At 58.1% G+C, this 16649-nt stretch overlaps 2 protein-coding genes across 10 annotated transcripts in view; both read left to right on the forward strand.

Annotated features, from left to right (window-relative positions):
• Positions 1–1199, forward strand: part of Pla2g6 (phospholipase A2 group VI) — a 49258-nt gene extending 48059 nt beyond the window's left edge. For 8 of the 9 annotated variants that reach the window (XM_071609482.1, XM_071609480.1, XM_071609479.1 and 5 more), the window contains 2 exons: positions 264–337; positions 478–1199. In XM_071609482.1, the coding sequence (XP_071465583.1) occupies positions 264–337; positions 478–622 (219 nt within the window). In that variant the 3' untranslated portion in view covers positions 623–1199. Of the gene's footprint in view, positions 1–15; positions 148–263; positions 338–477 lie in introns of those variants that run through there. The other variant, XM_071609485.1, reaches the window with a different exon arrangement.
• Positions 1200–1976: 777 nt separating this feature from the next.
• Baiap2l2 (BAR/IMD domain containing adaptor protein 2 like 2) overlaps positions 1977–16649 on the forward strand; it is a 28903-nt gene continuing 14230 nt past the window's right edge. The window contains exons 1-7 of the mRNA XM_027929407.2: positions 1977–2108; positions 3106–3181; positions 4045–4131; positions 4503–4564; positions 15368–15439; positions 15590–15706; positions 16342–16488. Coding sequence (XP_027785208.2) covers positions 2058–2108; positions 3106–3181; positions 4045–4131; positions 4503–4564; positions 15368–15439; positions 15590–15706; positions 16342–16488 — 612 coding nt within the window. The 5' untranslated portion in view covers positions 1977–2057. The remainder of the gene's footprint in view (positions 2109–3105; positions 3182–4044; positions 4132–4502; positions 4565–15367; positions 15440–15589; positions 15707–16341; positions 16489–16649) is intronic.

A 16649-nucleotide genomic window follows, 5' to 3' on the forward strand; every position in this document is an offset into this window, starting at 1 on the left:
TCCCTTTCCCCCCAGAACCCTGAGTGGAAGCCCAGAATACACACGGACAAGAGCTGTGGGGCGGGAAGGGAGGCCTGTCCATCAGCTGCTGCACACGCTGCCACCCAGTGACCCTGAACAGACTGCTGAGCCACATGGGAAACCAAGGCCAGTCACAGGCCTGGGGAGGGACTCGCTGATGGGCAGCTAGAGCCCAGGGACGTCTGGGGGGCTCCAGGGCTGCCAGGGCCAGGCTCAGGCTCTCACCGAGGCTGTCTCCCCAGTGCACAGATCCAGATGGGCGGGCCGTGGACCGGGCGCGGGCCTGGTGCGAGATGGTCGGCATTCAGTACTTCAGGTGAGGCCAGGCCGGGCCGCCCACCCCGCCCCAGCCGGCGGCATGGGCTTTCCTACCCCTGGAGACAGCCCTCCCAGTCCCAGCTCTTGTCCCCTCCCAGGCCAGGCACCCCCGGTGACACCTCCTCCTTGTCTGTACAGGCTGAACCCCCAGCTGGGCACGGACATCATGCTGGACGAGGTCAGCGACGCGGTGCTGATCAACGCGCTCTGGGAGACCGAGGTCTACATCTACGAGCACCGGGAGCAGTTCCAGAAGCTCGTCCAGCTGCTGCTCTCGCCCTGAGCCCCTCCCGGCCCCTCTGCAAAGCTGGGTGAGGCCACCCACCACGTGGCGCGGAGCCAGGGCCCCACGGCTCCATCGTCCAGGGACTGGGGCTCGGAGCCTGCACCTTCCTGCCTGAGGCTGGTTCTGAAGGCCTCTCCCCACCGCCTTCCCCACCACTTGTCACTCCAGACCCAGAAAGCCCAGGGTCCCTCGGCCCGCTTCCCGACTGTGAAGGACACCCGACTTGGCCCGTGGCCCCGCGCCCAGCCGCTAACACTAAGGGTGCCCAGTGTGTCTCCAGCCGGCCTCCCAGGGGCCTGCGCGGCTCTCAGTCCCCAGCAACTGCAGCCCACCGTCCTGGAGACATGGGGCCCCCCACCCTGTCAGCAGGGAAGCCCGGGCTCCAGGAGCCGCGTGCCCCATTTGACTTTGCCCCTCAGCACACACCAGGCACCCCACCCTCTGGCCCCACCCCGAGAGCCCTCCCAGCTTTCAAAGGTTACCCTGTGAGTTCACATCTTCCCTTTGGAAGTGGCTTGAGAGTGGTGAGGGGCTCAGGGGCCCCCAAACTGTGAAATAAATGGCTTGGACTGAAGTTCGCCTGTGTTGTGAGCCTGTGGTGTGGGTGCCCTGTCCCCACCCTTGGCTGAGCTCCCTCAGCCTTGGCCTGGCCTCTTCCTGTGCCCTGTTTTCTGGGCCCTCTGGGTAAGGGACACCAAGTCTCTCCTCAGGGCCTCCCCTGAACAGGCCAACGGGGTGTCCAGAGGCAGCTCTGGGCCCACTTTCCCCAGGCAGGCCCCAGGGCCTTCGTCCTCATGGTGAGGGAAGGCAGAGAGCCGCTGCAGATGGAGCAAGGCAGGGACCTGGGGATGGTGAGACGGCGAGCAGCAGGTCTTGGAGACTGGGTTTGCACCTCCCCTACGGCCTTTGAAGGAGTAGAGGATGTGCCTCAGCGGCCACAGCCCCTCGAGGGGCAGCACTGAGGGGCTCAGAGCAGAGACAAGGTCGGAGGACAGTGATGGTTCACCTGCGAGCTGGCCTCCTGCCAGGCGTTCCCAGGAGGCCCAGAGGAGTGCGTCAGGCAGGGCCCTGGGGAGGTGGGTGGCAGGACAGGGTTTCCCCAGGGCCGGGGGTCCTGGAAGAGGAGGTGACTGGGAAGAGTGGCCGGTGCACGCATGCCCACTGGCCTTCCCTCATTGGGGTAAATAATTGAAGGGCAGGTCACATGAACCCACCCGCGTCACAGGATGCCTTCCCCGCCGGATCTGGTTACACCCCAGATCGCATTGACGTCCCGGCTGGTGAATAATTAAGCGGTCTCCTCCTCTGAGGCAGGCCTCCATCTGCAGGCCGCACTCTGCAGCCTCCTCGCTGCCCACTGAACCCCGGGTGCCTGTAGAGACCGACCCTCAGTGCTCCCCGTCTCCTGCTCAGCACTGGCACAGCCACCCTAATGGCACCCGAGATGGACCAGTTCTACAGGTCCACCATGGCCATCTACAAGGTGAGCATGTGGCAGCCCGGGCCAGGTGTGGAGGTCAGGCCTGCTCCAGGAGCAGGGGGCAGCCTCAGGCTGCAGGTGCTCTGGGAAGGAGGGCCTGGGCCCAGGCCGGGCAAGCAGTGGGCAAGGGAGTGGGCATTCCTGGAGCCATCAGCCACACCACCCAACAGGACCCCAACTGCACCTGCTCTCAACAAGGAGGACGGGGCCCAGGCCCGGCGGGCTGTAGCTGCGCGCAGAGGGCAGAGGAGCTGAGCCGAGATGGGAGTCCCGATGGGGGGAGCTGGCCCAGCATGGGGAATGGGGGCTCTCTGTCTCTGTCTCTCCCATTTCTAAGCATCTCAGTCAGAACTATTTCATCTCCGGAGGTTGCCACCATTGCCATAGGCACTTATTGAGCTCCTGCTGTACACAGGGCCCTTTTGCATGTAAGCCTCACATCACCCTACCTGTGAAGTAGGAAATAACCACCCTGTCTGATAGATAAGAAAACGGAGACCACAGAGGTTAAACAGCTTGTTCAAGGTCACAAAAGAAGGGATTTGAATCAAGACACAAGTTCAAGTCCAAGGCCAAGGCTTGGACTATCACAAAGTGTAACACACAGTGACCCAGGGGTCTCTTTGAGAAGGACAAGATTGACCCCCACCCCTGAGGTGACTTTCAGCAGCACCATCTGTTCAGCCCTGTGAGACCTGGACGCGGACAGGGCCATAGCCCATGGACAGGCTCAGCCCAGGGAGGAGGAGAATCTTTGAAGTAGGCAATCCCCGGGGCCGGGGCAGGTGTGATGAGGACAGGGCTGGCTGTGAGGGGACCTTGGCCTAAAATGGGCCTCCCCAAGTGGCCTCTGAGGGACCTGCAGCTGAGAGCCAGGTCGTGAGTCACCCCGGGTCTCTGGGCGGCTCCCGGAGGCCGGAGGCTTCTCAGCAGGGCCGTGCCCCTGCTCCTTGACCCTCTCTTCATCTCCGTGCCCTGCCTCCCTTGCCCTTGGGTCCAGAGCATCATGGAGCAGTTCAACCCTGCCCTGGAGAACCTGGTGTACCTGGGCAACAACTACCTACGGGCCTTTCACGGTGAGTGCCCTGTCTCAGGCGCCCAGGCGCCCCGCCGCTCGGCCTCGCCCGCCTGCTTCAGTCCCCTGAGCTCCAGCCCATGTTCTCTGCAGCCCTCACGAGACGTGGGGCTCAGCCTCAGCCCCACGCACCTCACCTGCTCTGCTGCAGCCAGAGAGGCCACGCCCAGCCCTTCCTGTGCAGTCTCTGCCCCTCGATCCCAGTCCACACCCCCTGTGCCCTGAGATGCCCCTGGGAGTGAGCACCAGGCCCGGCGGGTCCCTCAGAGTCAAGTGCACACCCCGACATTCATTGCTGTGTCACCCGTATGCCATCTACAAAACCCACTCCCAGACCCAGTGCCACCTCTGCACCCAGCCTCACGCCACAGCTGGCCACACTTGCAGGTACACTGCAGCACCCCTGTGTGGACAGTCACCCTCACCTGCCCCGTGTGGCCACTCCCATCTCTCAGCACCCAACAAGGTAGAAGCTGAGGCCACCACTTGCCCTGCCTCTTGGGACCACAGAATCAAGTCCTGCTCTCCCAACCCATGCCAAGCCCTGCCCCACCCCATGCCAAGCCCTGTCCCGAGCCTCTCCACACACCTGTGCACACCCTCGTCACGGGCACACACAGAGGCTGCACCCACCTGCAACGGACACAACGGAGCATCCTGCTCAGTGCCAGGCTGGAGCAGAGCCCCCTCTGTTGCCCCTGGTCAATGCCACACTCTGCCCAGGGCACTCCTCCCTCTCACCCACACACACTCCAGACCCAGAAGGTCCCCTCCACACACACTCTTCTGACCAAAGCGGGAGACCCAGAAGGCGGGGTCAGAGGCCAGGCTGGGGCTGGGCTGGACGTCCCCTCTCTCCTGTAGCCCTGTCCGAGGCAGCTGAGGTGTACTTCAGGGCCATCCAGAAGATTGGGGAGCAGGCCTTGCAGAGTTCCACCTCGCAGATTCTGGGTGAGGCACTACCTCCACTGCCCCCCATTTCTCGGGTCTGGGCCTCCCACCTGTGTTACTGATGCCCCCCCTCAAGCCCAGGCCCCACATTCTGGGGCCCAGTGGGGTCCTTTTACACACTGGCCATTCCAGGAGTCCCCACCCCACAGGCCCTGGCCCAGCCTGCAGCTCTGAGCCCAGATGCTGATTTGGAGCCCAAGCTCCTCCCTGTTCCTTTCCGGGCTGCCGCAGGGCTGGGACAAGGGTGGCAGAGTCCCCAGAGCTACATGGGAAATCCCTGGACTTTGGTCCCCAAATCCAGCCTCGGGTGTGGGAAGAGGGCAGGTGGGGCAGGCTCCCCCACACTAAAGCCACGCCCCTCCTGCCCCTAGGGGAGATCTTGGTGCAGATGTCGGACACCCAGCGGCACTTGAACTCAGACCTGGAGGTGGTGGTGAGTATCGGTCGCCAGGCCTGGGGTCACTCAAGAAGTGGGCTGTGTTTCCACCCCCAGAGCCTTCTCAGGTAGGACCTCCTGCCCCCACCTGGCTCTGAATGATGAGACAAAGGCCACTCTTCCCAGCAGCTGCCCTGGCCAGGTTCTGTGGGCACATGTCCTGCGATGGCTTGGTTGGGCCACCAGAAGGCCCGGGCCATTTCCATCCCCACTTTACAGAAGAGGAGACTGATTCTCAGAGAACCAGTCCTGGCTATTCCCCCAGAGAGAGGGGGAGCTAGGAAGGGAAGGGACCACTGCCCGGTGCACCAGTCCCGCCCGTCCCTTCCTGCTCACGCCACCTCTCAGGGAGCAGCACCCTGATCGGACCATCTCATTCAGGAGTAGAACCCTTCCATGCCCCGGCCACCCTCAGGACTAAACATGGGCTCCCATTGACCCAGCAGCCCAGACCCCCAGTGACAGCCCAGCCTCCTGGAAGAGCTAGCCTTCTGCACTGGGCTGCTGTCCTGCTGTTATCCCAGCCTAGAATGGCCAGCCCCTCCCCCACTGCCCAGCATGGTGTCCCTTCCTCCATGACCCCTCCCCTGACCCCCAGCAGTTGTAGCCACCCCTCCCTGCTGACCCCACAGGTGCCTCTAACTGCTCTTGGCACGTGGCAGTTAGGAAAGGGAGCGCCGCAGCCCAAGCACTGGGCTCAGAGTCCAGCACCACCAGTCGCTGACCGTGCCTCAGTTTACCTGCCTTGTAGGGCTCCCAGGTGGATGGAATGAGTTAGTAAGTGTGAACTGTTTCCCCCGTGACCCCCGTGACCCCCATGACCCCGCACCCTGCCGAGCCTCAGCTGAATGACCAGCAGCAGGATTCAGCTCGCCTGGACACGGGGGCGCTGAGCAGGGGCTGGGGGGGTCTTCTTTTCCCTGTAGCTCCATGATCTAGGGGTCCCAGCAGGGCTTCACGGAGTGTGGAAGGAGCTTGGCTAGGTGGAGGGGAGCAGAGAGCCTTCTGGAAGGACCCAGCTCCGGGCGGAAGTAAGGCAGAGCCCAGAGGCTGGCAGAGTGGGGAGAGGGTGGGCCTGAGGGTGCGGTGATGTGGGGCTCAGAAGGAAAGTCAATCAACTGTCCCCAGACGGGGTGAGGGGTCCGTGGAAATCAGGGTGCTCTTTGTAAGATGCCACCTGTTTGGTGCAGAGACCAATTTTACCAGCAAAATGTGTGCATCACATCCACACAGGAGCACCACGCCCCGCGCCCGGGCCTCAAGCCCTCCCTGGACACTGGGGTGTGGCTCTGAGCCCCACGGCCCCTCGGGGTGGGCAGTGGTTATGAAGCCTATGGCTTCCTGTCCTGTCCTGTGTTCAGTGGCTCTCCAAGCCACTGGTGGTCCACCTGTGCTGGCCAGGGGTGAGCGTCACCCAGGCCTGCTCTGTAAGGAGAGCTGCCCTCTCCAGGCACGGTGTCTTGGCTGTGACACTGGGCAGGCCCCAGCCAGGGCTATGCCAGGTAGGACAGTGTCACAGTCGCCTCCACCTGGAGCTCAGTGCCAGGCACTGATCGGGCACCAGAGGCCCGGCAGCAGAAAGCCCTGTCCCCACCGAGGGGCAGACAAGCCGGGCTGCGGCTGTGTGGACGCATTAGGTGCAAACCTGCTGTGGAGAAGAGAGGGCCCGTAGCGGTGTCTGGGGCCATTTTTGGCCGGCGCTCAAGGAAAACATGACCAGAAAATATGAGCGAGGCCTGCAGGTGGTGAGGGGGTGTGCCAGGAGGTGCCCGGGAGAGCTGGCGAGCCAAGGGGACGCCGTGGAGAGTTCCACAGCTGCAGTGGGCAGCGCAGGCCGTGGGGGGTGACGGGCCGGCACCAGGGCCACTGATAGCTGTCCTCTCTACGAAAATGCCACCACTGTGGATTTTGAGCAAGAAGGGACAGGACCTGGCTCGGGTGTGAGAGGTGTTGGCTTCGAGTGGTTTTGTTGTTGTTGTTTTGTTTCCGACTTTTAAAAATTGTAAACTAAAAACCAGATACAGGGACTCCCGTGGAACAAATCAGAGCTGGTGAGGCCAGCCAGCCCGGAGGCTGCTCTCAGGGGTGGAAGGAGGCCAGCCTCCCAGACCCTTCCTCCTCCCCGTCCCCAGAAGGGGCCTCTGGCCTGAGCTGACACCCGCTTTGTTCCTTCCTGTTTGTCCCCTGCATGGACATCCCGCGACACGGGAGAGAGGTTTCACTCTTATAAAAAATAGCTTGGAGTTTCTCTTAACCTGCTGGTCCTCTGCGTCCATTTCTTTTCCTTTCTCTGTCTGTGGGAGACCTGGGCAGGGTGACTTGGCTCCCACAGATAAAAGTCGCAGATCCTAGGTTCCCCGTGAAGCTTAGCAGTGCCCGTCCTGCCCAGGCTTGCTCGGCCTCCTCTGTCCCAGCACATTGGCAAGACTCAGGGACAGCAGTGTGTCTAGGCCATTTGTACATCCAGTCACGGCGCTGTGCCCAGAGCACAGGGAGCCAGAACACCTGTGGACAAGGCTGCGCCGCCTGCTCTTTGCCCCCAGCCGCGCGGTTCACATGGGAGAAGCCGGAGAAAGGCTCAACCCTTCCCTTTAACTCATCAGTCCTCAGGAGTGAATTTGCTTCCTGTCCCCTCCCCTGCGGGGACACATCTGATTTTTCACTAGCATCAGAGCTGGGGTGTAGCTCAGGATGGAGCACGTGCCCAGCTCGCACGAGGCCCTGGGGTCCAATCCAGGCTTAAATCTTGTATGTAGATCTGAGCCCATTAGATGTGCTTCGGTCCTTTGCAACCGTTATCTGCAGGGAGGTGAAAGTGTACATCTCTGGCCAGTGGTGGCCTCCTCTGTCTGCCTGGTCCTTCCACTTTGGAAGGACTCCAGTGGCTTTGACAGCTTTTCTGCTAGCCTGCAAGACAAGGAGCCCTGGCCTCTTTAGCTCCTCTGCTGCTTTAAACGGGAATCTAACTTTCTTCACAAAGCCTAGTGTCTTTGGTTTCATTGGCCAGTGGTATTTTGAGACCACAGTCTGGCTCAAGGAGCCTTCGCTGCTGTTGCACTGACCTGTGCTTCCAGCTCTCCCAGTGGCCTGCACTGTGCACGTGTGGACACCTCCTCACACACGTCCATACCTGCATCTCACTAACACACAGCTGTCCCTGTGCACAGCTACACACAGAGAGCTCTCTAGACACACATAGGATTAAACAGCCAGGCGGGATGGCGCACACCTGCAATCCCAGGGGCTTGGAGGCTGAGGCAGGAGGATTGCAAGTTCAAAGCCAGCCTCCACAATGGAGTGAGGCCCTGAGCAACTTAGCCAGACCCTATCTCTAAATAAAATGTAAAAAAGGGCTGGGGATTTGACTCAGAGGTTAAGTGCCCTTGGTTTCAATCTCTAGTACAAAAAAGGAAAAAAGTTAAAATATTTCAAATAATCATGATACTTCCAATCCAGCCTCAGCACTACTGTGTATTCATTCATTTATCTTTGGTGAGGATGGAGCCCAGGGCCTTGGGCACGCCAGGCAAAATGCTCTGTGCTGAGCTGCATCCCCAGCCCTTGAATAACATTTTTTAAAATCACTTTTTAAAAAAACGTTTTAGCTGGAAATGGATACAATACCTTTTATATATATATTATAGTTGTAGTTGTCAATACCTTTATTTATCTTTATGTGGTGCCGAGGATCCAACCCAGGGCCCCGCACGTGACAGGCAAAGGCTCTACCGCTGAGCCCCAGCCCCAGCCCCACCTTGAATTACATTTTTAGACTCTTTTTGGTTCCCTTTCTTTACTTTTCTACTAGGGACACCTATTGCCCTTATGTAGGTCTTCATGGCCTACCTTCAACATTTGTCTCTTCCTCTGGGATGTTTTTCACTTTTTTCTTTATTTCTATTTAGTTCTGCTGCCAGATACTATGGTTTAATGCCTGGAGCTAGGACCTTACTGTAACGTGGATCTGTAGCCACAGGTATTTGCAGGTATCAGTTTTATTGAGACATAATCCACATACTATAAATTCAGAACCTTTGAGTATATTAGTAGACTGAGGCAACCATCTTCTCTGGCAAGACCTAATTTTGAAACATTTCATTACCCCCCAAACCTGTGGACATGTTGCTTTATTGCTTTTTTGTTTAAAAATTTCCTTTCCTCCTTTTTCCTTTATATCTCTCATAAGGCGTTATAGTTAATTCACTTTCATGCTCCTTGAAGTCTGATCTTCATTACTGAACTTATGTTTTACTGTTTAAATTTCTATTTCTGTCCTGAATTGTCACCCACTTCTGTCTGGTATCTGCTTCTTAATGGGCGTTTATTTATTTATTTGGTGCAGAGACCGAACCCAGGGCTCTGAGCATGCCGGGCAAGTGCTCTGCCACTGAACTCCATTGCTAGTCCTTTTTTCAATTAAAATAAATTTTTAAAAAATTATTTTGTAGTAGGGATTGAAGTCGGGGCATTTTACCACTGAGCTACATCCCCAGCATTTTTTTTTTTTTTTTTAAGATACGATCTCACTAAATTGCCGAGGCTGGCCTCAAACTTGTGATCCTCCTGCCTCAGCCTCCAGAGTCGCTGGGATTACAGTCGTGCGCCACCACACTGGCTTTCTTAATGTCTTTAAAACTGCAGCTTGTGTTTTCCTTCTGTTTTGCTGATCTTTCTGGTGTGCTTCTGTGTCTGTGGAATGTTACTCTGTTCTGGGTTCTGTTTTCTCTCTTAGTGACTGTCGATGGGATCTTACTTCACAGATCCTTTGTTGCTCTTTATTATGGGAAATGAGTTTCGCTCTGAAATTTGGGAGGAGGCGCAGTGGGGCAGTTTCCTACCTTAGCAAGACTCTCCCTAGTGTCATATTTTCCTAAACATGGCGGCTCCCTCGTGGGAACCCTTTCTGCAGCCTCCTGGTTCTGATCCCTCCCATGCTTTTGTGGCTTTCTCTGTCCCTTAAGGGCGTCTGTGTCATTTCCCCCGTCCTGGGATGGAGCTGGCTGATCACTTTCAAGAGCTCCTGGACACCCAGCTCTCCAGCCCTGGGGCCTCTACGAGGGACCCCACCCTGGCCCTTCGGGACTAGCAGGCCCCCCTCCGGGTTTCGGCTGCTGTTCAGAGTGGCCTGTGTGCGGTGCTCCTGTGCCCAGGACCCTGGACACCCAGTCACCTCCATGCCTCCTGCTCCCTGTGCTGGCCCCCACTGATCTCACGGCGGACAGTGCTTGTATCTGGGGGCTGCAGGTACATAGGGGGTCCCTTCCCTTCGGGGGGTGTGTGTTGAGAACCCCGAGGGGGCCTGAAGCCACAGGGAGCACTGGCCTTACCCAGACCCTGTTTTCCCTGGGATTACACACCTGAGATAACGTCTGACTTATAAATTAGGTGCAGTAAAGATTAACAGCAATAACTAATAACAGCAGAGAACTGCTGGGTGCTGGGCCCACACCTGCAATCCCAGTGGTCAAGTTCAAGGTCAGGCTGGGCAATTTAGCAAGATCCTGTCTCAGAAAGGAAGCAAACAAAAAGAAATATATGCGGAACAATTATAATGATATACTAAAGCAAAAGTCATTTAAAATTTGTGAATCATTTATTTCGGGAAATTTCCACTTAGTATTTTCAGACCTCAGTTGTCTGAGGGCATCTAAAACTATGGAAAGCCAAAGTGTGGGTAAGAAAGAGCCACTGTATTGTCGCCGACTTTGGTTCTGGAGGCTGTCCTGAGTTTGGGTTTCACACTTGAGTTTCTCCATCTGTCTTATGAACCACACCCCCTCGTCCCCCTCGTTCTAGACCCAGGCTGACTTGGTTTCTCGTGGTACAATTCCCATGCACTAAAAGCCCAGCTAGTAAATGCTGAGTTTCGAGTTTAACAACCGTATGTGCCACATAACCTCATGCTAAACGAGATCCAGGACGTTTCCATCAGCCCAGAAAGTTCCTGTGTCCCTGTCATCAGTCACCCGCCCCCCCAGGGGCCACCATGTTCTAACTTCTGTCTCTCGAGGTTAATTCTGCCTGTTCCAGATCGTCACAGGAGCAGAATCAAGTGCTTTGTTTTCTTCTGTGTCTGGCTCCTCTGCCGGCACAGATCTGCAAGGCTAGCTCCTGTCGTTGGGCTGCGGACATCCTGTCCTGTTTCACTGCTCGGTCCTCTTTGGTATGAGCATGGTGCCATTTGTTTACTGGTTCCTGTGATGACGGTCACTTGGGTTATTTCCAGTGGAAGGCTATTATGGGCTGGTATGAATAACACTGCTACTAACGTTCTTGGGCAAGTCTTCCTGTGGGTGGAGCTGGCTACAGAGCCAGGAGGGGACGGCGTGGGTCATGGCGTGGCACATGCTGCCAGAGCTCCCCGCGGCTCTGGGACGTGTCACAAGGTGCTGCCCGAGCTCCCTGCGGCCTGGGACTGTTCCCCACTCTCATGTCAGTGAACGACGGTGGCTGTTGCTCTCACCCCGGCGGCTGGTGGGGACTGTCTTTTTCTCTGGGTCTTCTGGTGCGTGGGGAATGGCAGCTCTGCGTGGCCCTGCTTTGTAACGACTTTTATGGGGCCTATTAGACATTTGTACACCTTCTTCCACGGGAGTTTGTTTAGGGCTTCACCCATTTTTTATTGGGTTCATCTTCTTGTTGACTTACAGGAGTTCTTTATTTAATATGATTCCTCTCTCCAAAGCCTGGATGGTGGATACTTTCCCAGTCTGTCACCTGTTTCTCTGTTCATTTTTCTTAATACTTTCCATCTTTGATGAGTAGAAATTTCTAATTTTTTTAAATAGTCCACGTTTACGTACCAGCCAAGAAATCTGTCATGGGGAGGGTATTAAAATACCCCGTATTCTGGGCTCTGTGGTTATTTCTATTATCCATCTCAAATTTTTTTGTGTGTGTATGAAGTGAACCAGGTCCATTTTTCCCTGTGAGGGTAATCAGTTTTCTTAACATCATATTAAAAAGATTTCTTTACCCATTGAACTACTTGACGCCTTGGTTTAAAAATCGACTTGTCCTCTGTGTGTGGGTCTGTTCCTGGACCCGACCCCATTCCATGAACTTATTTGTCTCCTTCCCCCAGCGCCACCCTGTGTCAGCTACTGTAGCTTTATAATGGCTTCCAGGACCCTCTCTTAAAGTGGGGCCCAGGGTAAGGTGTGCAGAGAGCGTTCCTCACCTGATCCTGGGGGCAGGGACTTCTTTTTATTGAAATCAAGTGGTCTAAGAACTCCTTTGTTGTTTTTCAAAATTGTTTTCTCTCTTCAAGATCCTTCGTCTTTCCATATAAATTATGGAATCAACTTGTCCACTTCTTCCAGTAAGCTTGCTGGGATTTGTGCGTGTGTGTGTGTGGGGGAGGTGCCAGGGATTGAACTCAGGGACACTCAACCACTGGGCCACATCCCAGCCCTGTTTTGTATTTTATTTAGAGACAGGGTCTCATTGAGTTGCTCAGCGCCTCACTTTTGCTGAGGCTGGCTTTGAACTCACGATCCTCTGTCTCAGCCTCCCAAGCCGCTGGGATGACAGGCATGGGCCATGGCGCCTGGCCAGCTTGCTGGAGTTGTGAAGGGGTTGTATTGATCTGGAACTCAGGGGTCGTCTTAATGTCGCATCTTCGGATCCATGAATATGGTATATCTTCCATTTATTTACTTATTTACCTGTTTTTCTGGCCACGTTCTGCCTCCCCGGCACAGCGGGGCTTGCTCATCTTTTGATAGACTTGTTCCTGGGTGTTTGGTGTTTGTTGAAGTTGTCGTAAATGGCATTGTGATTTTATTTTACGATGTTCATTGCTAGACTTCTGTTTTGGTGGGATGACGCTAGATCCTGTCGTAGAGTAAAGGACCAGGGGAAGCAAAAGCAGGAGCAGGAAGGCCAGAGAGGAGGCCAGTGCCTCCTGGGGAGGGCTGAGGTGGCCGGGAAGGGGTGGCCGCCACGGGGACTGGTGTGGGAGACATCGGAGGGAAGGTAGTGCCAAGAGCATTTTCTGAAGGCTCTGATACCAGGCGTGAAGGAAAGAGAAAAGTCAAGGACAGTGCCGAGGTTTTAGCCTGACCAGCGAGAGGGCTGGCCCTCAGCTGTGCCGTTTCCAGAAGAGCTGTTGAGGGACATGGGGTTTTCAGTGGTAGGGCTGAGCCTGCGGGGGGCGGGGGGTGCTGTGCACCTGGGGCCATCGGCTCAGGGCTGAGCAAGCCCACCAAGGGCGGAGCAGGACAAGGAAAGAGGCCCAAGGCCTGTACCCTGGAGCAAGCCAGCCTTAGGGACCAGGGGACAGGGGACTTAGCACAGGACAGAGGAGGAGCAGCCAGGGAGACAGGAGGAAGACTGGCGAGGGCCAGAAGAAGTGGAGGGAGGTGTTTCCAGCAGAGCGAAGGTCAGCCATGGGAGAAGGCGATGACAGGACAGTCACTGAGGCCCAGCGGTCACCTAGCAACGTGGAGCCAGCCATGATTTTGACAAAACGTTCTCAACAGGCTGAGCTGAGGGAGCTCAGGAGGAGGCGGGAGGAGAGCTGGGGGTGGCCGGTGCAAGAGGACTCCTGGGGGCTGGGAGGACATGCCACTGACCTTGCCATGCGTGTCTCACCACCGCGGCTGCTCTCAGCTTCCTGCGCTTCTGTGTCCAGAAGCTTCCAGAACCCTCCTCTGAAGTGTGTGGCCCAAGTGTGGTGTGCAGAGGGAGGTCCTCAGCGGGCCCTGCAGTTGGTGACTTCCTTGTGTCCAAAGCCACCTGCTGCTTACCCACAGTCCTCCGGTCCCCACAGCAAGAACTCAACCTCTCGGGAGGCCCACTTCTTCAGGAGCTTGAGGAAGACTTCCCGCGAGCCCCCGAGCCCCCGGTGCCTGCGCCCGGCCGCTGTGTCTCTGCCCCACTGTCAATCACAGCCACACAGCAAGAATGGCCGTCGGCCTGCACTGCTCTAAGGCCACTTCCACACACCTCAGATCCCATGCGACAGGAAGCAGAGGATCCGTGCTGCCCGGCATGGAAGCGGCATCTGCATAAGGGACTGTCCTGGGCACGGGGACATGGTCAAGGGGAGCAGGAAAGGAATGAGCCCTGATTTCCTGCCGCTCTGAATCCCCAGAGCTCTGGAGGCTGCATTTTAAGGACATTTGAAAAGCGCTCCTGCGCCGGGGGCCTCCTGGGGAGGGCCTCCTGGGGAGGGCCTCCTGGGCCTGCCAGGGCCCTCGGGCAGGTTGTGCCCTCCTGCTGACCCCCAGTGACCCCCCTGCTGGGTTCTGCTTCCCCCTGCGAGGTGCCTGCGGGCCGGCCCTGCCATGGTTAGGCCTTCCCTGGCGTGTCCACTCTGTCCATTTTGTCTCCTGGGCTCCAGCGGGAATCCAGGCGGCCTCTCTGTGGTCCCCGTCTTTATCAGAGCTCTGGCTCCGCAGGGGCCTGGGTTGGAGGACCCGTCCCAGCCCCGCATGTCCCATAAGCCCTGTTGGTTAGGTCGGGCGTCGTGCAGGGGCTGAGGATCTCAGGATCCGCCCTGTGGAGTCCCAGCAGGGATCCTGGACGGCCCTCTGGAGGGACCAGGCCAGGAGGCGTGGGGACCGTAAGGAGGCAGCCCCCAGCTCCCCACCGGCACAGGGTGGGGAGACCCCCTTCTCCTGGAGCCCAGCGGGTGGAGGCCTCCTGTCTCGTCTGCAGTCCTGCCCCCGTCCCCCGCGGTGCTTCCCAGGACGCACACCTGGCAGGCTCCATTCTTAGCACCTCTGTCCCCAACACACACTGGCAGTGACCGCTCAGGGTTTTAGGGCTTGGCCAGCAGGGGGGAGGGGCCCTCAGCTCCCCAGCAGACCAGCACTTCCCTGGATTTGGAAACAATCTTGGGAGGAAACTTTAACTTTAGAAATGCTACAGCGCACTGGCTTTCCCGCACACCGGGGGCACTGCCAGCCTTGCTGTTTGGTGTAGCCCCTGGGGACAGAGCACCTGCGCAAAGCAGGCGGACCCAGGGTGGCGGGAAGGCTCCTGTGGGGAAAGGGTGAGCAGGGGTGGGCGGGCTGGAGCAAGGGGGTAGCTCCTGTGTCCCCTGCGCAGCCTGTGCCCAAGGGCAGGCAGCTGGGTGGCGGGTACATGAGTCATGGAGGAGACCACCCAGCCCACAGCACCAAAGCTCATCAGGTCCTGTAATAGATGGGGAAACGAGGCTCAGAGAGGGTGGCCACTTGCCCAAACTGCTATCCTGAGCCCTGCCGCCCACCACAGCCTCCCCAGGTGGTCAGACACCTACTTCCTTCTTGTTAAGAGAACCCCCAGCTGCCACCCCCCCCCCCAATCTGGGCCCCTTTGCTGGGCCAGGCTCTGCCCATGGTGCTGAGGACAGAGGCGGGCGGGACTTGGCTTATGCCACAGCAGCTCCAAGGGGCTTGACCGTGGCCAGGGACACACTGTGCCACGTGGCTGCAGGAGGGAGCCATCGATGAACAGATGTCCAGAGCACATGAGGGCAGGGGAGGAGCCGTGGCTGCTGCTGGGGAAGCAGGAAGTCTCAGCAGAGGGCAGGGAAGCTGGCACTTGGGGACTGGTAGGAAACTGAGCAAAGCACAGACTAAGACTAACCCAGGAACCAGAAAACTTGGACGCATTGATCAAGGCTGTGTTTTGAGCTGGTGATTACCCCAGCTAAGTGAGCTTCTTATCCCCACTTCTCTGACCAGTGGGCAGGTGCCTGGTGTGTCGGGAGCACAGTGGGCAGCACACTGCAGCAGAGAATGCCGGGGGGTGCTGGGGCCTGGGAACAGAAGGGCCGCCCTGATCAGCCCCACCCTGCACTCCACACAGGTGCAGACATTCCATGGAGACCTGCTGCAGCATATGGAGAAGAACACCAAGCTGGACATGCAATTCATCAAGGTGAGTCTGCCCTCCCCACCCAGCGCCCAGCTCCCCACAGCAGGCCACCTTTCCCAGCACCTAGCATTGACCAGGCCCAGGTTAAACACATTCCCAGCCCTGGGATGGGTGTCCTGGACACTTGGACCCCTGTCTCTCCACCCTCCTCAGGACAGCCGGCAGCACTACGAGATGGAGTACCGCCACCGAGCCTCCAACCTGGAGAAGTGCATGTCTGAGCTGTGGCGCATGGAGCGCAACAGGGACAAGAACGCCCGGGAGATGAAGGTGAGCGCAGGGTCCAGTCTCAGGGGAGCCCCCAGCACCCCCTAAGTCCCCCGCCCGGCACCAGCCCCACGGTGGCCAGCACAGCTAGAGAGGTTGGCCAGCTCCCGAGGCCCCGGCGCTGCTGGTGCCAGGGCCACGCTCGGCACCCCGCCTGCCCCGGGGCCTCATGGCTTGTCCCAGGCTCCTGGGTCCCTCCTGGAACCCCAGCGCCCCTCCCCCTCCTCCTACTTCACCAGGAAACTGAGCCCCGGGTCCTGCTGCCCTCAACTTGCAGCAAAGGTGCAATCCCAGCGCCCCTCCTCCTGCCCAGCCAGAGGGCCCTGCCCTGGCCAGGATTAGCCCCCGCCTCTCCGCCTCCTCTCCTGGCCCCTCTAAGTGAGCTCACCTCCCTGAGAGTCTCCCCTCCCAAGTCGGGCCTTGGTGATCTTGGCCACCACATCTTCATTACCCAACCTCCTGGGGCCACTCTGCTCAGGCCTGTGCCCGGTGCCAGGGGCAGAGTGATGGCTCAGGCACCCCGCCAGGGGGACACTGAGGATGCCCACGGGGTAGGCTCGGGAGCTGGGACCGGCTTGGGGTGGGGGGGGCCAGGAAGAGGCGGCTAAGTCAGGACCCGCAACCAGAGCCTCCCGCAGGAGAGCGTGAGCCGGCTGCACGCGCAGATGCAGGCCTTCGTGACCGAGAGCCAGAGGGCCGCGGAGCTCGAGGAGAAGCGGCGCTACCGCTTCCTGGCCGAGAAGCACCTGCTGCTCTCCAACACCTTCCTGCAGTTCTTTGGCCGGGTGAGTGGGGGGGGGGGGGCGGAGGCTGCACACAGGAGTCCTCCTCCGTCCTTCCTTCATCTGGGCAGAAATTTATTTAAAAAAAAAAAAAAGAAATTGGTGCTAGAGATGGACGCTACAGATGCTTGACCACTGAGACACACCCCCAGCCTTGCCCCTCC

This window comes from Marmota flaviventris, chromosome 3 (assembly GCF_047511675.1).
Source record: "Marmota flaviventris isolate mMarFla1 chromosome 3, mMarFla1.hap1, whole genome shotgun sequence".
Taxonomy (NCBI): Eukaryota; Metazoa; Chordata; class Mammalia; order Rodentia; family Sciuridae; genus Marmota; species Marmota flaviventris.